This window comes from Eurytemora carolleeae, unplaced genomic scaffold, assembly GCF_000591075.1.
Source record: "Eurytemora carolleeae unplaced genomic scaffold, Eaff_2.0 scaffold1017, whole genome shotgun sequence".
In the NCBI taxonomy this organism is placed as follows: domain Eukaryota; kingdom Metazoa; phylum Arthropoda; class Copepoda; order Calanoida; family Temoridae; genus Eurytemora; species Eurytemora carolleeae.
The window spans coordinates 45512-70591 of NW_019396902.1; the positions used below are offsets into that span (position 1 = coordinate 45512).

Consider the following 25080-nt stretch of genomic DNA (forward strand, 5'->3'; position numbering starts at 1 on the left):
CCCGACCCTTACAAAACTTATAGTTGGGCCCAAGTTTTGACTTTGTTTATGCATTTTGAAAAATTTATTTTGTATTTGTATAAAAATATATATTTATTTTATTATTACATGTGAATACAATAATGAAAAAATAATAAGAAGAAAACAACTTATTCAACAAATGTTCAATTACTTGTTTAATCAAGAATAGGAACAACAAGCTTACAGAGAAACATCAAACAATGTGGTTTACACACCGAATGGAAAATATATTTCAGATTCTTATTTTTTTATGTAAAAAGTATAACCATTTATAAAATTATTCCTTTCAGGCCAAAAGTACACAAAACAGGATGTTTATACCCCAAAACAGGGTGATTATCCTTTGCAGTACAGAAACAATTGAGTGACGAATAGGGTGATTATCTCTTGCAGTACAAAAACAGGTTAAATGTAAGCAACCCTATCCCCCCTCTCTTTAGTTCTAAGCTCGTTGAGAACTTGAAATCGGTTTCTCTAGATTAACTGAATTAACTAGAATGAGAAACATAGGATAAACAAACATGGGAAGATGCCGTACAATGTCGTCTTTGAAATAAAGATAATTTGATAATCATCACAAATGCAACATTATGCAGGGCTAGGGCACCCACAAAAGATGACTGACGTTGTAGAATTTGTTCATCATTTTTTTCTCTCCTTCCTGGCTCCTAGCAGCTGTAAAATTGTTTCTTTTTAATCAAATTATTTGATCTATTTCTTCAATTTTAAATTTCAGACGAAATTGTACGTAAAAAAGATGAAATCAAACCTTTTCTAATTTGAACACTTTAATCGGAACATTTATATATGGAAGCTTTAATAAACACCTGCTGAACATAAATACGTTGTTAAATACGTTTTAAAATAAAAAATATATATTTTACTTCTCGAATGTCGTCTTCCTGAATAAGAATTGAAAACATTTGCATTTTAACTTATATCCCTGAGTCCTGATACATTTATAATTTTTGTAATAATCAGACGTAAAATCAGTGGCACAACTAGCACTTTTGTGAGGGGGGGGGCAAAATTTTGTTGAATTATTTAAAAAAAAAGAAATCGTTGTTTTCTGGATTTGAAGTAAAAAACAGCATTTTTTAATTGTTGAAGGGTTGGTTCTGTGCTCAATAATATATAGGGTGTCCTAGGAAACATGACAGTTGGTGAATAGTTTTAAATGTCTTCTTCCATAATTTGATAAGTTCTTTAATACCAAAGAGAATAATAAAAAAACATCACTTGGTAGTATTATTATAATAAAATTGGTTTCAAAGCAAAATATAATTAAGTATTNACGTGATACAGACGGAAATGAATTTTCGTATATATTTGACACAGTTTTATATCCATTTCTTGTGACAGGAACATCAGATAGATGTCTTATAGATATCGTTCAACGCCTGTGATTTTCAGATTTTATCCTTTATACCCCCTTTAATTTTTCCTTTACAGTCCCTTTAAAGACTTGCATCAATCGAACATGCCACTATGAAAATGAAGGTAAACTTGAAAGTATGCGTAAATTCCCTTTAATCAAAAACTTTTGAAGGTTCTTGCTTCAAGTGCAACAGGAAGACCCAACCTGTCGTCGTTTCCTTAGTCTGTTCCACTTTAGTATTTATTCACTTTGAGTTCTTCTAGTGTTTTTTCATGTATTTTTTTGTGTCTGCTATAGTCCCTGGCTTAGTCATATTCACTATGTGTATAAAGTTTTTTGTGATTCATCCACTAGTCATATTTGTCCACTATATAGTCCCTTAACCGTAGGTCTGTGCAGTCCTAAGTAGTAACTAGTAAGTAGTTCCTGGCAGTACTTGACTATATTTCGTCTGTCCATTATTCATAAATACTAATAGTCTTTCTGATCGAAGTCCATATGTCCTTGTTTGACAGAAAGGGACTTATCCCTGTTTACAAAAGTCCTAATAGTCCGACATAATCCTTATTATATTTCTTATTATTCTTCTCAGGTTGTCAGGTTGTGTGTAACCTTAAATGAATATACAGTTAAACCCATACATCGAAAGAATTCATCAAATGTCGTATTCTTTTCTGATAATGGAATGTTGCAGATATATATTTTTTTAATTAAATGATTATATGGAGCTCTTTAAAACTGTTCCCGCATATTCATGACTTTTTTTGATCAATTCTTTCAATGTATGGCTCATTTAGTGTTTAAATGTATGTATTGTAATACTCATAAGAAGTAACATATATGCAGTTTTTTTGAGAGGATAAATTTAGACTGACTGACTTTCTTTAAGTCGAAAACGAGAAGTAGTTAGAAATTCTATTGGAAATGATGCGCAAATTGCGCCAAAGAATTTTTTTTTCTTAATTGGCAAAATTTTATAAAAGATGGTCCACAATCATGATTAAGCTTGATAGCGGAGAGAGATACATCTTGTTATGACATGGCGTCCCTCAGTATATAAGTGTGTATTAAACTCTATTGATTCTTTTCTCTTTCATTAGCTTCGATATCCCACTAAATACAAGAGAATAAAGACGACCACGTTAAAAAAAGAATTGCATTCCTAACAAACAGGCCTTCGGCTTCAAAACAATAAACAGAGCTTTATTATGCTTATATTATACATTTGTAAAAGAACTCAATTTCAAATTATGGTACATATATCCAACTGTACCTTGCTTCATACATCTTCAATATTCTTTACTCTTTAAAATGTCATGTTTCGTGAGACAAGGATTCGTTAGACAATTTCTAGCTGAGATTTAGCTGGAACTTCCTCGCCTAGCTAGCATGGAAAATCGCAGCTAAAACACAGCTAGAAAATGTTTAACGAATCGGATAACGGATTCGTTAGACAATTTCTAGCTGAGATTTAGCTGCAACTTCCTCGCCTAATTAACCTGGGAAATTGCAGCTAAATCACAGCTAGAAAATGTTTAACGAATCGGATCCAGGAGCGGCTTACGATATATTGTAACTGAAATAATGACATTATTTAATGTGCGCCGACATTCTTTGTCCCCCCCCCCATTCAAATTTTGGTAATTTTTTTTAAAAAATCCATTCCTAAGAATCCAAACGGTTTTATCGAAGACAAGACAATATCTAAATTCATAAATTAATGGTTAGGAAGAAACCTTTATATCAATTGTGCCCCCCCCCCGGGTGCAAAATCGAGGAGACCTTTTCATGTGCCTTGGAAAAGGTGCAAAGTTACAGAAAGTATACCGGCTGAAACATCATTAAATCTTTCAAGTTTTTTATGCTAACAAACAAAAATAATGCAGAAGTTAAGTGCTAATTATTCTTATTTATTTAATATTTGTGACAATACATAATTCGAGGTCATGTTGGATTGTTGGTACAGAGCGAAAGAGGGTCACATTTTGAAAATCCCAGGATTATGGTGTTGATATATTACAAGCATTATCAGGTTTAAGAACAAATTTGCATTCGAAATTCTTTTGTTTTGGACAATTTGTACTATTTTTTTTTCTAACAATTAGATGATCGACGTTGAATAAATAAGCAGCGTATAAATAATCATTTATTTATTATAAAGTTTATGATTATATTCACAATATGTATTTTAGACCGGTTTCTTGCATCAGGGGAGACAGATGTCGTCATTATATATAACTTAACAATATTTTTTATAAAACTGTAAAAATGAATCTAGAAATTAAATTTCTTAAGAAAAGGACTAATATCAGAGGAGTTTGCATAATAATTTCATCTCGGAAGAACGGCTGGGAGAGGGGGGGGGGCGTTGTTGATCATTTCCCCCCCCTTGAACCCCAACCTTTTTACAATTTAGCTCTCTGTGGTTATTCAACATTTACAGATATTTGATAAACTAATATTTTAAAATTCTAATTTCTTATTTTCTTGTTTCGGCCCTTTTCTTTAGAGTGGCAAGAAAGACGTTTAAATTGTCGTCTTTTAACAATATTGCTATCCATGTTTTGTCTATTGTCTATTGCCAAAGATAGATAGATAGATAATTAGTTGGTTTCAAGACTTTAAGATGTTTGTCAAATTTTATTTTATGCTTCTCTGTTACGTTTCTCCGTTTTCCGTTTCAGATCTAAAAAAAAACAAAATAAAAAATAAATAATTTATAAATTTTTAAAGAAAAAGGATTATTTTCTAATGGCAAGTGAGTAACGTTTAGTTTTAACAGTTTATTTTCGTTCATTCTCAACTTGTAAGTTGTTTTTTTACTCGTCCTAGTTTTCTCTTTTAGTTCGAGATAATAGACCTCTTGGCATAGATTAGATATGTGAGACGTTATAAAAGTACCAAAACTAAATCCTTACTTATTGGAAATCACTGCATAAAGAAAAAGAAAATTGGTTCTAAATCTAAAAAATCGATTCCTCCCTCTAACTCGGGCCAGGGGTTATTTGGAAAAAGACCCCCTGAATAAAGTAATAATGATAAAAATATGAAGAATAATCAATGCTTTAAAAATACTCTTCGTCTCAAAAAATAAGTATAAAAGAGAAAAGGCGAAAAATAATGTTTACTAGGCCAAATTGTGATCGAAAGTCACTGTTCTCTGAGATAAGGACCGAACCCTTGAACCCGCATAAACGGAACAAACAGTACTCTACCTGTTCCCGAATTTGTTTGTGATATTCTGACTGAGCTGACGGATATTCTCCATGTTAATGTCTTCAACACCGCCCTCCATCCTCTCCACCTCCCCATCCTCACCGTTCATCTCAGATTCACAATCACTTGTCATACATCCGCGGTAGTTGTCATACTCACTATCATACCTTTAATAATTTTCATGATGATGATTATGATGATGATAATGATAATGATAATAATAATAATAATAATAATAATAATAATAATAATAATAATAATAATAAACCCGCCGTTCGCCGCCATACTCATTTGGTCGAGGGCTCCTCTTCTTCCTCCTCCCAGCTCCTCATCATCCTCCTCACTCCAGTCACTCTGACTCGTGTCACCGTGGAGCTCTCGCTGGGCGGCAATAAGTCGTTTCATCTCATCCTCCTTAATAGTCAACACTTAAAATGTTTCTTTTTCTAACATAAAATTTATTACCTATTCTTTCTTTATTTTTTCCTGAGCTGTATTTTCTTTTCTTTATACAGTTTAACCAAGAACTTCAGAGACGTGGGAAGAATTTAAAAAATGTCGTTTTCTTAACCTATAATGGAATGCTGCAGATTTTTAGTTTTTTTTTTTAAATTGAAAAATTATTTGGGGCTCTTTAAAAATGTTCCCGCGTATTTAGTAGCGATTTTTTGCTTTTATAATTACTGAGAATTAGGTAGAATAGTTCAAAACTCTTTAAAAAATTGTCAAGACGACATTTTATAAATTCTTTCGGTGGCTCCGAAGTTTTGGGTTAAACTGTTTCCTGTCTGCTTTCTTGTTTTGTCCTGACCATTCCTTTCCCGTTCTCAATCTATTTTGTGTTCTCTCTCCGTCCTATTCTGTCCTGTCCTTTTTGGTCTTTTGTTTCCGCTCTCTGTCTTGTTTTATCTTGTATACTATCCTTTTCTTTTATTTCCTTTCCTGTTCTTTCGTTATGTCCTTGTCCTACCCCAGTCTTTGTCCTAGTACCTGTCCATGTCATTGTCCTTGCCCTTGTCATTATCTCTGTCCTTGTCCTTGTCTTTATCTCTGTCTTTGACCTTTTCTCTGTCCCTGTCCTTGTCCTTATCTCTGTCTCTGTCTCCGTCTTTGTCCAATGTCCTTGTCCTTGTCCTTGTCCTTGTCCTACCTTTATCCAAACATTTTAGATATTTTCAAATCAAAGAATTTAGTTTCAATGTTAAAACGTTAAATATCTTACCTCTCTCTTCCCTCCAGTATATCTTCCTGGTAGAGCAAAGAGAAGACCAGGAGAACTCTGAAATTATTATTTTATTTTTGAAGAGTAGAACAAATTTAGACTGAAGATTTCTAGAAATGAAAAACAAGCATATATTCGAGAAAAAATTTACCTTTGATTCCTCAGCTAGCAATCTTCTTTCTTCCTCTTCAAACTCATCGATCTCACGCTGCTCCGAGTCCCGGGATAGGTTCAAGCCCCCCTGCTCTAGGTCCACCTGGAGCACCTTGGAACCCTCCTCCAGAAGTTCTAGAAGAGGATCCCGGAACTCATGATCTGAGTCTCCAGGTTCAGATTCCAGGTTCTCATATTCACTCTCTTTACCCTTTCCAGTAGAACCTCGAGACCTGAGAAAAAAACGTTGAAGAGACTATGTAAAAAAACATTGAAGAGACTATGTTAAAAAACGTTGCAGAGACTATGTAAAAAAACGTATTTTAAGGATTAACATAATTTGAATTTATGATTGAGACACGACCAGTTCAAAAAAGCAATGAAATCATTTGTTTTCAAGTTTTTCTCAAAAACAAGGCTTTCTTAAAAATTCATTTAAAATCTTTAGGCACAACATTTCATTATTTCAAATCTAATTTGTTAATGTCAGAAAAATTTGAATAAAAAGGAATTGAGTCTTTGCCACAAACTCAAATTTTATAATCTCTATATCATTACAACCTGATGGTTTAGACCTTCGATATTTCAACTTAAATTATTTGATCTAATTTTAAAGTTTGAATTATCTAAGATCTCAGACATTGGGTTGCAAAGATGTAATGAGCAGAAAATCAGGGTTTGTGACAAATACTTAATTCCTATATTGTCAAGAAACCAATTTAAGTTCTTCATTTCTCACTTCTGGAAGTAATCATAAGTACAAAGCATGCAGCCTGTTTACATTAAACCACAATAAGTCCCAGTAAACACGAGAATTAAGTAACGAGACAAACAAGCCGTACACCAGTCAAATAAAAGGTTCTTAAGGGTTTTGAACTTGATGTAAAAAAATTAGCATATGTTGTTAATTAATGATAATACAGAAAAAGATTCACGCTGAGTTTAAAATATTTCATGTGAGGCCTAAAAAGAAAGGCAAGTTTTTCTTACCTCACATGAATCCAATAAGTAATTTTGACCATTTTTCTCTACACACAACAATATTTGATTTAATTTAAGCTTCCTTTTCCCAACCTGCAGGACAGAACCCTTAAAAACTGATAAATTTGCATGATTAAGAAAGAAACAAAGACCCATAGAGTGAAAATCCTGAATTTAACTTCAAAAATCTGTTCTTACTTACTCAAATCTGAGAGTTTAACAATTACTTAAAGTGCTTTCTTCTTCAGTAAAGGTAAAGGAAGCTTTAAAAAAGGTTTTAATTTGATATTATTTGTACCTAAAGACAAAATATACAAATAATTTGAAAAATTTTGTCGTGTGTAGAGAAAAATGGTCAAGATTATTTGTTGGATTCAGGCGAGATTTGAAAAACTTCATTTCCTTTTTAGGCCCTACATGAAATATTTTCAAATCAACGTGAATCTTTTACTTTACTATTATAGAATAACGCTTAATACTTATTTTTATATCAAGTTGAAAAACCCTGAAGACCCTTTATTTGACTAGTGCGAACTAGAGTGCTTTTAATACCAAACTCTGCATATTAAATCAAGCTTTATGCATCAAAGGAACTGAGTTATTGTCACAAACTCAAATTGTCTAATCCCTATATCTGTACAATCTTATGATGTAAACCTTTGATATTTCAAACTTAGATTATTTGGTCTAACAGAATTTATATTTTGAAATATCAAAGTTCTACGACATTGGGTAGCAAAGATATAGAGATTAAAAAAGTAGAGTTTGTGACAAAAACTCAGTTCCTTTACTCTTATCATTTCAAATAAATGATGTTGTAGAAAGTGTGTAATTACCAACAAACCATAAATAATAATTTTAAAAAATATTCACTCAGTGAGATTCATAAAACAAAGGGATATGAAGACGACTTTTAAGCATTCTTTCGTGTTATTGACGTTATAAGCAAATAGTTTTAACAAAATGGGTTTGTGTACACTGCAAAATGCTGTGCTTCATGTTCACTGAACTATTTAAAATCATAAATTGAGTCCGACAGTATTTTTCCTATTCCCCTGTTTTACGGGTCTCCCTGTATGCCTTTTCCCACCATTTAAAAAGATATATTCACTTCAGTTAAAATTGCTTGTGTTAATTTAGTTCCTGTGTTTATTGGGACTCCTGGTACAATACGTCAGTATATTGGGACTCCTGGTACAATACGTCAGTATATTTCAAGAATTCAATTGTTGGAAATAAAAAAAGAACGAAAGACGAATCCTTCTCATGTTTAAAACCAAACGAGACAGAACTATGAAGCCGCAGATTAGGTCAGGACAAGAGTTGTCGAAGTTGCTTTAGATCCAGAGTTTTTTTCATGTTACATTAAACCTTAAACATTCGACCTAAAATTTAAATCTTCCAGTTGTAATAAGTCAACCCTTAACCAAAAAGGATCTAAAATCTAAACCTTGAACCAAACCTAGAAACCTTGAACCTTGAACTTGAACCTTAACAAATCTTGAACCTTAAGTCTTGAACCAATGAACTTTGAACCTTGAATCTTAAACCGTGAACCATGAACCTCAGTAATCTTATATCTTAAAAAAACCTTAAATCTTAAAGCATATTTATTTATTTGTATGACCAACCAACTTCTACATCTCTTGTCCTATCATGTAATCTGTGTTTATGTAATATTGCGGTATCCATCCCGGTTAAAGCAGATAAACTATATAAGAATATGAAGTTAGTTTTTTATACATTATGCACTATGCAGATAAAGATTGGGTAAATAATATATTATAAATATTCATTGCGTAGTTAAATTATTTTCCCAATCCTCGTCATTTTTCAAGGACTGTTCACGGTTCACATGGTTTTGTTGTGAATAATTAATTAAAGTCAAGAAAACTGGTTGGTGAACGATGAACAATCCCTTTACAAGGATTAGTAACTATATATATATATATACTAATATAATGATGAAAACTAATTTGAAAATATTATTGATTTCTCCTTGTCCCTAGATCTACCTAATCCATGTATGTTTCCTATACTCCCTATCACCATGTGTATAAGTGCACATAAACCTACATGCTTCAACATTTGGAACAAGTTTTTAAATGTTTTCCTCATGTTGTAGTGATTAGCTCAGCTCCAGGTAGAAGGATTGGTTAGCTCAGCTCAATGTGGAAGGATTGGTCAGCTTTATTACTCCAGGTGCAGACATTGGTTAGTTACGGATCCAAAAGAACGGATTGGTTAGTTACAGATACAGAAGGAAGAATTGGTTGGTTACAGATCCAGGTTGAAGGTTTGGTAAATTTACTCTGAGTATCAAATTTACCTGAAGCTGTCTCCCCGCCTAATCTCCGTCCTAGGAGATGAGGACGGAGACGGGAGCTCTAGCGGGAACCGCCCTGCCAACCTATACACCAAGCTTAGTAGAGAAGGTTCGGAGCATGAATAACAATAGAAACCCACAGCTAAGGCCAATATTAACCCAAATAATTCAATCCATATTATCCACCACTTTCTTATGTTTATTATTTATCAAAGAATTTTTTTATTAAATATGAATTCCCATTATTAAAAAAAAACTAGGTAGAAGCGAACAAGACAATTTTAAGCGACCAAACATAAATAGATAAAGAGAAAAGAGAAAGCTTGAAAATGGCAATTTCACAAAACATACATTTTCATTTATCTACAAATGTACATATGTACTGCGTACACAGAACACGCCACATTGAGTACAGTTTGGACAAGCTAGAGCACAGTTTCTCCTGGACTGCTTACCTATGGTGGTGCCTGATAGGACTGCTGGGGAGAGCACCCAGACTCATCTTGTTATTGACAGGATCATATCGGAGAACACTTTCATCATTGGTCGGAGTTATATCATCATGGATCAAGGCTGCTTCTTGTTTAGCCGCTATATCCTGTATAGCCGCTAAACCAACCTTTCCTAACTCATTCTTCTCTACTCCGCTCCCAGCTCCAACTACATACCTGGAGTTTAGTTTAGCAAGCTTCTCCTGGAGTTCCTTCATCTTAGAGGGACTCGACTCACAGATCTTCTCTGTCCCATCCTTGGGCGCAGGTTCGCTGCTCCGCTCCAGACTTGTACTTTCCTGCTTCAGGATCTCCTTCATTGGAATTATCATCATATAATACAATTTTTAGGAAAGGAATTGAATTTTGACACAAACTCTGATTTTCTAATAGATATTTTTATCTTTACAACCCTATTTTGTAGACCTTTGAAATTTCAAACCATTAATACTGGTAAGTTTAAAATATCAAATGTTTATACAATTAGATTGTTGTGATTTAAGAATTAGAAAATTCATGTTTGTGGCAAAAACTTCTTTATCATAAATTACATTTTTGCTATTATTAACAAATTTACAAAATCATTATCAGTGTTTCAACTATTTTAATCATCGTCATTATCATTATTGTTGATAAATCATTTTGTCATTATTATCATTACTTCCATTATCATCCATTATTATGGTTGTCATCTTCATTATTGTCATTAGTTAGTATATCAATATCATTATTATCACCTGTTCTGCAATAATTCTGTGGATTTCTCGTTCAAAGTTTGGCATTGGTCCAAAGCTTTTGTTTTCTTTCTGTCTTCCTGGTCGTAGTTTTACTTTAGGAGATCGTATATCCGACTTAAGCGGATCTACAGGGGGAGGTTTAATACCTCGCGCCATATTTATGAGAACATCTGATTCTACAGGTCGAGGTTCATCCTTCATATCACAGTTCGTATCCTCCCTAGCAACCTCTTCAACCCCGGGCAGGAGTCTACTTGTATCACTAGAATCCCGTTCACTCCCGGAGTTATTCTTCTCCTTCTCTCCTCCTCCGGAGTTATTACTGTTTTTTCGTTTTCGTTGTCTATCCGACCCGCTCGACCGTCCACCGCTGGATCGACGATCTGATCCGGTGGACTTCCGGCTTCCGGCTGAACGAACAGATTCTGCGGTGTCATTTTTGACCCTGAGCACCTCTTCCGGTCTGGTTTGCTCCAGGTTGGGTTCACTGCCTGGTTGTCTTGATTCATCCTTTCCTAGTTTATTATCGCGAGTCAACTCACTTGCTCTTATTTCAATCTCCTTCTTGATATCACGGGGAGGACTTTCAGTGCTCCCTTTACCTCGCCGACCTTGAGATTCTTTTGGTAAAAATTCAAAACTCCCGCAGGAGTCTCCGATATAAGATTCCATTGGTGAAGACATGGCAGACCTACAGGACTCAACCCCGACTACTCCAGGTGGGAGTTCAAGTCGGGAGCAAAGTTTCTCTCCTGCTCCGCCATCTTCGTTATTTACATCATCAAAATCCAGTTCAGATTCAATTTCAGATTTGAAATCATCATGGTGAGCAGGACTAGGAGATTGTCCGACACTAGGGAGCCGGAGCTGGGTTGAACTAACCTTTCTTGAGGCTGGTTCCCGAGCAGGGTTGGAGAGAAGAGGAAAGGGGGGCCCGTGACTAAGTTTTGGAGAGGATTCAAGACTAGAAGGATCAATTTGTATATCCGAGGGATAGAGCCAGGGGGCTTTGTTCTTTGGTCTGGAAGGAGGAGAGGGTGATTCAACATCAGTCCTTGAGAAATCGGTTCGAGAAAAGGATTCATCTGAGGATGAGTCATCTGACCGATTCATCGATGAAATTTCATCCGCGGATGAATGAATTTTGGAAGCATAGAGCCCCCTGGACTGTAGTGACTCCTCAGAATGGTGTCTTGGTAAGTTTGAATGCGGGTTCCTAAGTTTAGCATTAGTTTTAACAACAGCTTCCACTACTCGTCTCTGTGAAACATGAGCAGGGAGTGGAGGATGAAGAGGAATTGATTGAATGGGAGGAGGAGGAGCAGGTCCTGTTGGCGGGGCACTTCTGGAAGCCCTGGGTGGGGTTCCTCGGTCTTGGTAAAATATATTTCTGGGAGGAGTTCGTATATCCTGCCGAGGAGGAAGCATTGGTGCACGTCCAATAGCTGGCATAATCCGGCTTGATGTTCGGGGAGGGAGAAGAGGTTGTTCCTCCTCACCTGAACCTATCTCTGATACTGCTGGTAACCTAGGCATCATCCTGCTTCCACTAGGAGATGGAGCAGCAGGTCTTGAATCCAACCTTGGTAAAACCATCCTCTTGCTGAGAGGTGACGTTGGCTGGTGATTAGAGTAAATATTATTCTGAGAAATTAAATCGTCCAAACGCATGGTTGAAGCAGCTCGTCGCCCTGTCAGAAAATAGGTCGTCATATTGCCTTTTCCCTTTACCTTCACATCCCCCCGGAGCTGAAACTCGTAGGGAAGATGCTTCAGGATATCGAAGACCTCCTCTGTAACCTGAGTATGGTTTGGTAGACCAGTAGAATCCATCCTACTCGCAACATTCACAGTGTTTCCCCAGATATCGTACTGAGGTTTTCGAGCTCCGATTACTCCGGCGACCACAGGTCCTATATTCATACCAATACGGAGCATGAAGTTATTATAACTATGCTCGTTTAAGTTAGCTAGTTTCTCTCGGAGTGCAAAAACGAATTCTGAGAGTTGAGTGAGAGCAGCTCCGGCGCTAACTCCTCCGTCCTCACAATCATCAGAAATCCTAAGCTCCGGGACCAGTCCAACAGCTGCCATGTAGGTGCTCCCGATAGTTTTGATCTTATCTATTGCCCGGAATCTGTCCTCACCCAGAAGATCATCAAAATCAGCGATGATTTCATTCAGCAACCTAAACACACAAACATATTAAATCTAAATATGAGAATAAGAAGTTTCCTCTGAAAGTTTAAAGAAAACTTGACAAATAATTACTGGATTAGAAGTTTAATTATAAGATTTCTCCCAGCCCAAAGTTTACCCGGTTCTAAGTTTGGTTGTCTAGGAGCCAAGTTATAGAACCAGTTCCTGATCAAATCTTGATTGTGTCAAACTTATTCCAAACACGAATGTGTATCTACGCTTATAAAATCAATCGTTCATATTTGTAATGGGGGAGGGGGATCAGTCTCGACATCTCTACTCCAAGATCTTTTAATACTACTCAGGATCTATCTAACCTGATACAGTATACATCTAGAACTATGGGTTCTATTAAGGATCTATCTAACCTGATACTCTCTACTCCTAGATCTATGGTTTCTATTCAGGATCTATCTAACCTGATACACTCTACTCCTAGATCTATAGGTTCTACTCAGGATCTATCTAACCTGACACACTCTACTCCTAGATCTATGGTTTCTATTCAGGATCTATCTAACCTGATCACTTTACTCCTAGATCTATGGTTTCTATTCAGGACTCCTAGATCTATAGGTTCTACTCAGTATCTATCTAACCTGACACACTCTACTCCTAGATCTATGGTTTCTATTCAGGATCTATCTAACCTGATACACTCTACTCCTTGATTATTTCCGTCCAGCTCTGTGTAGAACTCATGAAAGTTTGTAATAGAAGCAAAAATAACTCCAACTCTGTTATACGACTGACTGTATAACTCCTAAATAAAAAGTTATATTAATTTATCATTTTATGATAACATTGATTAATGAATTTATTGAATAGAATCGAAAATGTAAAATAAAGTATAAATTCAAATTTAAAATTTTCTTTTAAAAGCACAATTTCAATATTTACTAATTTTTTTATATTATTGAACTAAAGACTTAAAACTAATGAAGTTCAGTTAAAAGAAGTTTTGAAAACTTTTAAGGGTCCATGATGAAATTGCATAAAAGAATTAAATTGAAAAAATATCTAGAGAAAAATTTTGTTTTTGAGACCATGGTTCCAAAAATGTATATACAAAAACAAAACAAAAGTGCAATGTGCGACATTTAAAAACAAGAAAAGAGTTAGATTATGAAAAAAACAGGGAAAATGTGTAAGAACATAGTGGTGCAAAAACAGAAAACTACAAGGATTGAATGTAAAGCAAAAAACACTAGAGTTTCAACATAAAATCGAAGTTCATTTTGTGCGTTGTTCCGAGCTCAAGTATACGCCCCCATAACACATCAAACCTGTTTAGCTAAGTATTTAAAATTTTCTTTTCATTAGTTTCCCCGGGAACTAGAAATTTGCTTTAAAAGTTCAAAATTAACTGAAATAGAAAGAACTTGGTGTAATGAGAAATCTAACAAAAGGTTATGAAGTTAAAAAAAAAATCATCGAATAAAATAAAGTTTTTAAACTAAAGTTTTTTAAACTAAAGTTTTTTAAACTAAAGTTTTTTAAAACTAAATTTTTTTACAATGTAAAGCTAAAAGTGCATTTAATCTAAAAAACAGTTTAATAGATTGTACATGTTAAAAAACTCTAAGTTAAAAAGGAACTGAGTTTTTGCAACAAACTCAGATTTTCTAATCCCTGCATCTTTGCAACCCAACCTTAGATAAATCAAACTAAGAATTCTTAAACCACCAGCTTGCATAGATTATAGGGATTTAAAAATTTGAGTTTGTGGCAAAGACTCAATTACTTTGCTTGGAAAAAGAAAATTCTAGAAAACTGTTTAACATGTTCAATCTTATTTTTTTTAGAATTTCTGTTTATAATAAAAACCACAAATGTCTTATCCTACCTTACAGCCCAAGCTAGAGTTCTGTAAAAAGTGAAAATCATGATTATGCTTTTTCTATTTTTAAAAGAAATTAAATGTAATATTGAGAAAATAAATGTTTGCATTTTAAAGCCAGACATTAATTAATGCTCTGTTCAAAGAAGCTAATTTTTGTTCAACCGAACTATAATGTGTTTAACAGAACTATATTTTGTTCAACCGAACTATATTGTATTTTCAACCGAACTAGAATATGTTCAACCGAACTATAATATGTTCAACAGAAATATGATTTGCTTAACAGAACTATATTTTGTTCAACCGAACGAGAATATGTTCAACAGAACTAGAATATGTTCAACAGAAATATGATATGTTTAACAGAACTATATTATGTTCAAACAGCTGAAAATGTGTATAATTCTTTTAAAAATAAGTAAAATAAAATATAGTAACATGATGTAAGAACACGCGAATTAACTATATTTCTCGCGGAGTAGCAACTAAATTTTTCAAAGTTTTTTTTACACTTATAATAAGAAAAAACTTACCATATTGCTCCGGAACTGATTATCCAGGAAGTGGGTTGCTACATGAGCTGGTAGGAGGTTAAAAAGTATTCTCCTAAGTTACAAACAGCAGTCATAATTTCATGAAATTATTTTTATAAAGTTATTTATATTAATCTAAAAATGTTGTGTTCTGAGTATATAGTGGAACAATTGTCTTCTTCTAAATTTCTTTTAAATTATAGAATGTCGCAAATAATTTTTTAATAAGTGATTTATGATTTTTAAAACCCAAAACATATCATTTCAGGGAATTAAACATTATAAAACCCGATTAGCATGATTATAAGAATGAACAAAAACGACATTCTTTTTAAGTTTTCTTATTTTAACCGCATTAGATCTACAACCTGTTGGATCCTTGCAGAGCTTCCATATCAAGCTTCTCCTCTCTGGCCTGAATTTGCCAGAGGAAATCCAGCCGAGCCATCCATTCAACCTTATAATAAGGAATTCAATACAACAAGGACATGTCCCATTAAATCTTTACAAAGAAACAGAAGATATTTAAAACTACTTTATCTACATAACAAAGAAAGATTTGAACAAAGAATTGACTGTAAGTTGTAAAATAAAGTAAACACAATTGGAAACTTAGTAATAAACATTTTAAATCGTGACAATGGAAAATAGACAATGGGATAGAACTTTCTTTCATGTGTCTTTTAACAAAGAGAGGGAAATCTTAAATATATTTATTAAACTAATTTAGGATTCATCCAGATTCACAAACTCTTAACAAAGCTTGAGAACAAAAACCTGAAGAGGAATATAAAATGCTTAATTAAATACCTGTCTTCCGTGCATCGCAACCGCCAAAACGAAGACGACTGCAACGATAACAGCTGTAATATGCAGCGGCACCAGCGCATTGGAGCGCAAATCCCAGCAGGCGAAAACTGGCGCATGGGAGAGTTCAATGAGTAGAATGTAAACAATCCCCATAGCTCCGAGTAGAAGGGATTTGATTGCTATAGGAAGCCTGAGAAAGATTGATACTGCCAGGTATGAGAGCATACAAGAGAGCAGTATATAGTGAGGTAGAAGACAAAGCCTATGCCCAGCTCCGGTAACTGCTGGTTTCTCTAGAACCTTCCTACTCTCCGGTAGAGAGCACGCAGAAACTGGTTCTCTTTGACACGTGAACTGAAAAAAAAATATTTTAATAATTTCAATACTTTTTACTAATAACTTTTTAATCCTATTTTGATGGAGAAATTATCTTTGAAAAGATCAATTTTATATATTAAATTCAACCTATCAACTTCTATTTCATTAATAATTTATTTCTCTTTGAACAGTTTTCTTTTCTTTTCATTTCTTGAAAATATTATTTATTTACACGAGAGTGCGTTTATCCCCTCGTGTCCATGTTGTATCCTTGATTTCTCCACTGGGATGAAGAATGAGATTAAGTTAGATATAGGCAACATCATATTGGATGCAGATAACAAGGTTAGAACCTCATATTAATTATCTCCATTCATTGCAACCATGTTTATCTATATATATAAAGTAATAAATGACTCATGTACCCCTGGACCGAATTGCCTCAAATTTTGATTGGGGAACTCGGGAGAACCACGGAAATGTTAAACGGTGGGAGTAACTATGAGTATCCTGGGTTCCCAAACTCTCAAGATGGAAAATAATTGCTACTATAGAATAAGAAGCAGTGTCCCCCCCCCCCCGTTTCATAAACTTTCCACTTTTAGTCCTCTTTGCAAAATTAATCAGTGCGAGCTTCTTATACTATTAAGTTCAAAATAAAAGTTATTTTCACAACTTTTTCACACTTTCACAGTCTTTCTTGGAATTTTCTAGAGACAAATCTTGTTTACCCATAAACATAGTTGAGTAGGGGTAGGTTTGACATGTCGAATTGTAAAAATTAAGGGGTTTATTTTCAAAATCCTTGAATAAATTTGTGCAAAAAAATCACCCCCCTCCTCCCTTAAAAATTTAATCTGACAAAAACTGAACTCTGGTTGAAATCAAATTAAAGAGAAAATACAGGAAAGTTTGAAGATGAGAAGTTAAAATTAAGTTCTCATTTATCTGCTGCTCATCTGTCTTTGATTAATAAATTATCTTGATTTCGTTAAAACAATTCAAGTTGTTCTTTTCTCTCTCTTAAAATACTAAATGAGAATATATAACACATTTACACAATGTATGTACGCTAATTTTATTGAAGAACAAATTTTTTTTGGCAGAAAACAATTTGTTTATTGACACAAAACTGGAACATTCTTTGAGACTTTAAGAAATAAGTTTCTCTTTGAAAAACTTTCTCTGCTAAAATTAGTTTTCCCTCAAGGACATATAATTAAATTAACTTTTAACATTGCATTCACAACTTTTAGTTTTGCAAACTTATTGTGCAGTTTAATGGAAAGAACTTTTGATAAAAAAGAACAATAGAAATAAAGATATATGAGCAGAAGATTTCCAATCAATTAAGAACTTGTTCCATAAATCTTTTGACAGGTTTTCCAAATTGCAGAAATAGTTGCTTTGCCTTCTCCTCTCTTCAGAAACCTTTTTTAAAGTTTCGGTCTGGGTAAAATAACATTTTACAAATACTTTCATTCACAGGGAGGCACAGACACGATTGTTATTTAATTGTATTAAATTGCGTAGATTTATTAAAAATAAAAACAATCCGCTAATTAAAAACAAACTGATCTGAATTTATTTACATTTAGTGTGGAAGGATTGTAAACATCTTGTCACGCAGAAACCTTAAGAATTTTAGTAACCAAGAAAAAAACATGGAATAAATAACCATCAATGCCAAATTTAATGCTGAACAGTTGCTTAGATCTTTAGAGGATTTTTCCATAGTTAAGGAAAATGGGATGATTTATAATTTGACAGGATTATTTTTTTTTATGTTTTCTTGCTTTTAGAAATGATCAATGTTTAAAGATTCCAGTCTTAATTGAGGTTTGTAAATTACCGCTCACTTTACTAATTACAATTTAGACAGAAGAACTTAGTTTGTTTTGGTATTTTTAGCAACAAGGTTTATCTCAGGTAAGAAAACCAAACACAAAGTTTTTAATTTTTTCCATTTTAATGTCGTATTCAGCATGATTACTGGGTCTTTTTGAGTTCTCCACAGTTATTAATACGTCTGAGATATTAGGGATGAGAGAAAAAATTATTAATGGAAACCAAAATCCAGGTTCTTAGATATAATCAAGATTTCTAAAAAATCATATTTACAATCCAATCCTATGATAATGAAACTATAATTTGTTAGATATAATCCAGGTTTTTATATATTAAGAACTCACCACGTTAACCTGTGCCATAGTGTAGATGAGAATAATCGAGAAGATCGTGATCGCCAGCCGGAGAAGGAAGGATCGAGATAGATCCCAGAGAATACATCTAATAAATATTAAAAATATTTTAATCAAAGAGTTTTTAATCAAAAAGAATAAGAATTGGAGTATTATGGAGCTAATCAATAATTTATAAACATGACATGGCGCGCTTTTATTTGTCATTTATCAACAAAATCAAACTTTACATAACATTTTCTTTTTTACTTTTTCAAACCTTAACCATGTAGAATTAGATAGAGCAGAGTTGAAAGTATGTATAAATTAATCACTACTTTAGATATATGAAATTGAAAACTGATTGTTCATTAATCGACGATATCAAACTTGGCGTAAAATTGTGTTATACTTTTTCTTCAAACTACAGTGATACCCATAAAACTGTTGAAGAGAAAGACGACAATTAAACTCAAGTTGCAGTGTACTCAATAAGTTAATTTTCAAGTATTTTTTTTGCTGTAAACATTATCAAAGACACATATGATTGCTTAAACATCGTCGTCCTACAATTTACAATTTAATTTTTCAAATATGATTAATGAAACGATAATCACAAAATCGCCCTAGGCCTAGTCCTCCCATTTCCAAAATGTGGTCTGCCTTTTTGGGGCATTTAAGATTGTCAAAGATATATTAAAGTCCCCTGATTAACTGGCAATTAATTCCGGGTCTTCCTGATTAAAAATCTGAAGTTTCAGCTCCTGAGATTGACCCTATGGGTATAATTGGTATAAGATGTAGGTGTAGAAAACTCACTTAATCTGACCGCTAGGAGGAGCATGAGATTGACCCTTTGGGTATAATTGATATAAGATGTAGGTGTAGAAAACTACCTTAATCTGACCGCGCTAGGAGGAGCATGAGATTGACCCTATGGGTATAATTGATTTAAGATGAAGGTGTAGAAAACTACCTTAATCTGACCGCTAGGAGCATGAGATTGACCCTATGGGTATAATTTATATAAGATGTAGGTGTAGAAAACTACCTTAATCTGACCGCTAGGAGGAGCATGAGAATGACCGCAATCCAGATGAATGCTGTAAGGAAGAGAAGGAGTAGGATAGTTGTCCTGGGTAGAACCAGAGCCTAAATATATTCAGGTTTCTGGAAACTATTAAATACATTCTCACCTCGCAGGGAGGATAAACGATCTTTCATTGATGAAATCGTTACAAGGACTGTAGATGTAATTATTTAGTGATCCTTCAATTGATACATTTTCATGTACGATTCACAACTATACTCTTATATGATTTATCTGTTCAAGAATGCATCAGATGTTAATAACTTTCTCTTTGAAAATTGATTATCTTTAATTGTGGTTTCTCTATAAAGGAATATACTGTAATAATAAGCACATTTCAAGGTAGACAAACGACTGCGTTCTCGACATTTTTGATCAGATAAAGGTGTATTACAAGTACTGTTTTGAATCGGACATGCCTCCTGTAAATAGAAAGGTAAATTGAAATTACAAAGACAGTCTCTTCTAGCCAAATAAAGATAATTCCATTTATTCATTAGTTTCCAACTCCGGAGTAAGATAGATTGATAGAAAGTGTGAATTTTATTTGATAAGTTTTCTATATCTGAAATGATTGCAGTAACTCATTCAGTTTCATGTCAAAACATAATTATTAATCATTCCCCTTTCAGGGAGGCCGGCCGCAGGGGGTGGAGACTAAACAAAGGACGGAATTCATATCCATTAGAAAAATCAGAATTGCTAAAGTTTTAGGTTAAAGTTAGGATAAAGATTTGATTGATCGTCGAATGAGTAGAATTTTAAGTTTAACATCAGATAAGCGGGAATAGATTTAAGGTTATAACTAATAAATTTAGATAAGAATGTAGCGTAAGAAGTAAAGATATTTATGGTTTTTGAACTTTTGTTTGGATAATGTTAAGAAGGGTTCAAGTGATATAATGAGTGCTAAGTTTTAAAAAGTATAATTGTTTTTTACCTGTATTCCTCCAAGTAGAAGAGTAAGTATAAGTGAGCAGGACAAGGAAGAAGGAAACCCTATATCCGGATCCTCCTGGTACATCCGTTCTTTATCTGAATCTCTGAAGGAGAGTGTAATAGAGTTTACGTGGTTAGTTTTCTCCTGGTCCACTGATCTAGCATCAATTGCCTAAAAATAAAAAATAAATATAAAAAATGAAAAATAATGTTAAGATAAAAAGATTAATATTTACATGGCTAAAGATTACTTTTTATATTAAATTTTGGATTTATAATCAGAACAGAATATGTTTTCAGATTGAAATTAAAATTCAAAATTACGTTGAAGGTCGGAGTGAATATAGCTAATTGAACCAGGTACGGAGAGTTTAACTAATTCTCTGATATGACCTAGAGTGCACAAAAGAAGTAGCTGAGCTAGCGAGTTAAACTGAACTGATTAAAGGGAGTGACCGGTAATGTATGGCAGTTGAACTGAGAATGTAGTATTGTCGAGAAAATTTTTAGGATTCATTTGAGACATATTAAAAGTTTTAATGATGTATAATTACTGAGTTTGAGCTCAAAGTCGACATTGAAAATCATCCATTTGGGTGGTTACGTTTTGACAGTCGATTTTTACAGCTTCAGGTTGCATAGAGCTCTGAATTAGAAATTTAAACTTGTGGCAAAAACTCAATTCCTTCGGGTGTAGAGATATCAGAGATATACTCACATGGGAGAGGAATCTATTAACTCTGTTTGATGGTTGATGAAGGGTTGCAGTTCCATGACGTTTTCTCCGAATCTTGAACCGATCTGAGAACTTCATCTGATAAAACAGAAGGGATTTAAGAATGTATAAGATTGAAAAACTAAACGGAGACTAAAACTTTTGGTTGTAATGGCGCTGAGACACACCGACTATATACTCGATATCCACAACGTAAACTTTTTAAATAAAAGATTTAAGATTAACTCCGTGGATTTATTAGACAATTCAAACAAGAAATTAAAATATTTTTAAAGGGTTTTCTGTGTCTGAGGAGCTAGGGGGAAGCATATTAAAACAGATTTAAAATATACTAGCTGAAGTGCCCGGCGTTACCCGTAGACACTTCGATTTTTTTTTTTAAAAAACCCGATTTTTAAAGTCTTTGTCACCCCAGTGTATACCCATTGGTTCCCTCAAGCTACTATTTTAAATATATTTATATATATATATACAATACATATGTATATATATATAATTATATATATACATATACAATACATATATGAGCGAAGAGCTTTATTTTATAGATACAAAATTTTAACCCCTGATAGTCTGATAATAAATCAAGATTGGTGAACATGGAATTAAAGAAAGAATAGGTTCAGTGTTCAGTGTTTAGAGTTGCAGAAATAATCTAATTATGGAATATAAAGTTGTTAAACAAGTTTCATTATTTATGCAGTACGCTTTTAACAACTATATTAAACAGGATGGTTTACAAATAGGAAAAGATAACAAAATTTCTAATTTTTCTCTAATGTAAAAATAATTGCTTGATTTTTTCAAAAGAAAAAACCCGTTTCCTTGAAAAAATATATTTTGTGTGAAGTATCGTTATTCTTGAACACATGATCTCGATATCCAATATTGCCACTTTTAAATTTGATGGTCTAATCAATCCGTAGATCTGCTGGAGATCAATGCAACAACACAAAAGTTCTGACTTCTGAGCTGGGAACTTTTGAATGGTGGATATCGGGATTAAGACTTGATCCACTCTTTTTCTTAATCTCGAGATTAAATAATGCTGGTTCTCCTCTTGTTATTAATCTCCAGATTAATTAACCGATCGGGATAAAGGATACCACATTCTAAAGTTTTCAGCTCTGGACAATTTTCTTTATTTTTTATTAATTTACTTAACTTTCATCATTTTAATACTTTTTATATTAACTTCTTTCTCACATGTGATTTTACAGTGGGTGGAGTTCACTCAAGTTATATAATAAGGTTATTAGTTACTCTCGATGTACGGAAAATGTCGTCGCCCAAGATAGATAGATAAAAAAACCAATATGCATCACTGATTATAGAGGCGACAGTGACGTTATATGAGGTTTTTAGTTATCTACCTTTTAAGACAACATTTTACGTACATTGGAGCGCATCGAGAGTAACCAACCGTATTATACAACCTTGAGTTCACTGAAACTGTTCGATGTAATATAAATGTGAAGACAACTTTCTAACTTGTTATTGAAGTCCTATCACTTGAACCTTGTTTTGCAAGCAAAAAATAATGAATAGATAAAAGAAAAGATGATTAATAAAAGAGTGAATCCATAACAAACCATAATAATTCCTAGCTCCGTAGAGAATAGAATAGTTAGCATTGTTCATATTTAATGATTAACCATTTATATTCATGTCTCTAAATCATCAGTGTGAAGAGAAAATAGATGAGAAAAAAATATAAAAATATAAATGTGGACAGGCCGGTGAACCATGATTTATATTCTATTTGAATGTAGGTGACAGTGACAGTGACACCTAAAGTTGTTGAATGGACATACGGAAATGAGTGAATGAATGAATGAATGAATGAATGAATGAATGAATGAATGAATGAATGAGTGAATGAATGAATGAATGAAAGGATAGGTGAAAGGAAGGATGAATGAATGAATGAATGAATAAATGAAAGAAAGGATGGGTGAATGAATGAATGAATGAATGTAAGGAAAAATAAACTTACCGGTCCCAAATCTCCGTTAAGATGCTTGAACAAAATTTAATTAAAATTTACAGGATAAAAAGGACATTTCAAACTTTTAACAAATAATACTTGTTGTAATAAAATATTAATGTTGTGAACAATGAAAATGTGGTATCTAAACAGTTAACTGAAAAACATGTTTGTTCGGTCTTCTTCCGTTTTAAAGACGACATTCATTAATACCTTCTTTGTAGTCATCGTCTTCTGCATCTCCACTGGCTGTTGGGTAATATTGGAGAAGGGAACCTCCATGGAGAACTTAATAGAGTGGAGGAGCTGAACCACAAGACTGGAGACAACCTTGAAGCTAGGTTTCTTCTTACCACCACCTAGTAAATAGTTCTATCAGAGTTTAGTCTAGTCACACTCACATATCTTTAAAAAATGTATCAGGACAAGGTTGAAGAAGTTCTCTTGAGTCAGTATCTTAACTATCCAGGAGCAGGATAACCCTAAATATAAATTCTAATTTAGAAACCATTAGAGAAAATAAAATAGGTGTAGGTATCTTGAATCCAGGGTTTCTCCTCCAATCATGGACTATAGCGTTCAACCATGCCAGCAGCAGGATTGTAGGTTTAAGTGTAGGTATCTTGAATCCAGGGTTTCTCCTCCAATCATGGACTATAGCGTTCAACCATGCCAGCAGCAGGATTGTAGGTTTAAGTGTAGGTATCTTGAATCCAGGGTTTCTCCTCCAATCATGGACTATAGCGTTCAACCATGCCAGCAGCAGGATTGTAGGTTTAAGTGTAGGTATCTTGAATCCAGGGTTTCTCCTCCAATCATGGACTATAGCGTTCAACCATGCCAGCAGCCGCGGCTCAAATATGGTTGGTTCCACTTAAAATTGTATTAAATTTTTCAAGCTTTAAGCCGGCGCTCAATTGAAACCGGTTTTTGGAGGATTTGAGACGCGGCTTAAATTCATTAAATTCGGACACTGATCAATAATTTGGAACTTATTGTCGTTTTTTTAGGGTTAAAAGTGTTCAGTTTAGATAATTTCTATCTTTATGTTTTCCTTCAGTAGATATGCGCAAGTCACTTTTGTAGTGAAACAAAATTTAAAAAATTATCAGTTTTCGAAATTCTAAACATTGCAATCTTATTCACATTTTTAAGCGAACCGATGTGAGTCGGGCATTGTCTATTTTCATATGAAGGGTCGGATCACTACAAATTACGCTTACAGTCCCTTTAAATCAATATTTAGCTACCCTACTCCTATAGAACGTCATGTAAGGAATTAAGTTTCTTCTCTGGAACCAATAGTTTAATTATCCCCGGAGAAGGATCATATTTGTTCTCATATACTCGAATCCACTCATAGATAAACCTTACACCGGAGCCAAGGACTTGAAACCATAATTAATAATAATCAACTATGACCTGTAACAGAACTGAGTCGTTTGCTAATTCTCATATTTTTGCAAACAGATGGTGGAAACCTTTGATTTTTCAAACTTAGATTATTTGATGTAAAAGAATTAAAAGTTTGAAATATCAAAGGTTATTGACAACTGGGTTGCAAAGATATAGGGATTATAAGATCAAAGCTTGTGACCAAGACTCAATTCCTTTGATTTCATGTTTAATTTAGACTTGGAACAGACAAAGGATTTTCAAGACATTCACGATTCATGTTACTTAATAGAAGTTATTGCTTGTAAATTATTTAAAAATTGTATATTGCAAATAGTTTTTCTAGTAGCATAAAAAAACATTTATAAAGCAAACCGGTTTATCCACGCTTGACAACTGCTTTGTCTAATGTACATTGGACTATTAAATATCTTGACTTGAGTCTAAAAGTCGTCTTCCTATTCCAGAGTTTTCTGGTTCTCACTGTAGTAGCAGAGTATTCATTTAAATTCTATTCCCCAAACC

At 33.6% G+C, this 25080-nt stretch overlaps 1 protein-coding gene and 1 long non-coding RNA gene across 2 annotated transcripts in view; both read right to left on the reverse strand.

Annotated features, from left to right (window-relative positions):
* Window positions 1-3532: 3532 nt before the first annotated feature.
* Window positions 3533-4779, reverse strand: LOC111709928 (uncharacterized). The gene is made up of 2 exons (XR_002766968.1): window positions 4615-4779; window positions 3533-4085 (listed from the first exon to the last, which is right to left on the reverse strand). It is a non-coding gene; the product is annotated as an uncharacterized LOC111709928 (long non-coding RNA).
* Window positions 4780-4882: 103 nt separating this feature from the next.
* LOC111709929 (adenylate cyclase type 1) overlaps window positions 4883-25080 on the reverse strand; it is a gene marked incomplete at its 3' end in the record, with an annotated part of 71467 nt that continues 51269 nt past the window's right edge. The window contains exons 11-27 of the mRNA XM_023483897.1: window positions 23374-23519; window positions 23170-23193; window positions 21156-21251; window positions 20439-20609; window positions 19460-19560; window positions 18421-18517; window positions 15911-16264; window positions 15469-15557; window positions 15101-15173; window positions 14571-14591; window positions 13375-13487; window positions 10526-12713; window positions 9753-10102; window positions 9301-9381; window positions 5989-6223; window positions 5838-5894; window positions 4883-5029 (exon numbers count right to left, since the gene is read on the reverse strand). Of these exons, the coding sequence (XP_023339665.1) occupies window positions 4883-5029; window positions 5838-5894; window positions 5989-6223; window positions 9301-9381; window positions 9753-10102; window positions 10526-12713; window positions 13375-13487; window positions 14571-14591; window positions 15101-15173; window positions 15469-15557; window positions 15911-16264; window positions 18421-18517; window positions 19460-19560; window positions 20439-20609; window positions 21156-21251; window positions 23170-23193; window positions 23374-23519 (4343 nt within the window). The remainder of the gene's footprint in view (window positions 5030-5837; window positions 5895-5988; window positions 6224-9300; window positions 9382-9752; window positions 10103-10525; window positions 12714-13374; window positions 13488-14570; window positions 14592-15100; window positions 15174-15468; window positions 15558-15910; window positions 16265-18420; window positions 18518-19459; window positions 19561-20438; window positions 20610-21155; window positions 21252-23169; window positions 23194-23373; window positions 23520-25080) is intronic.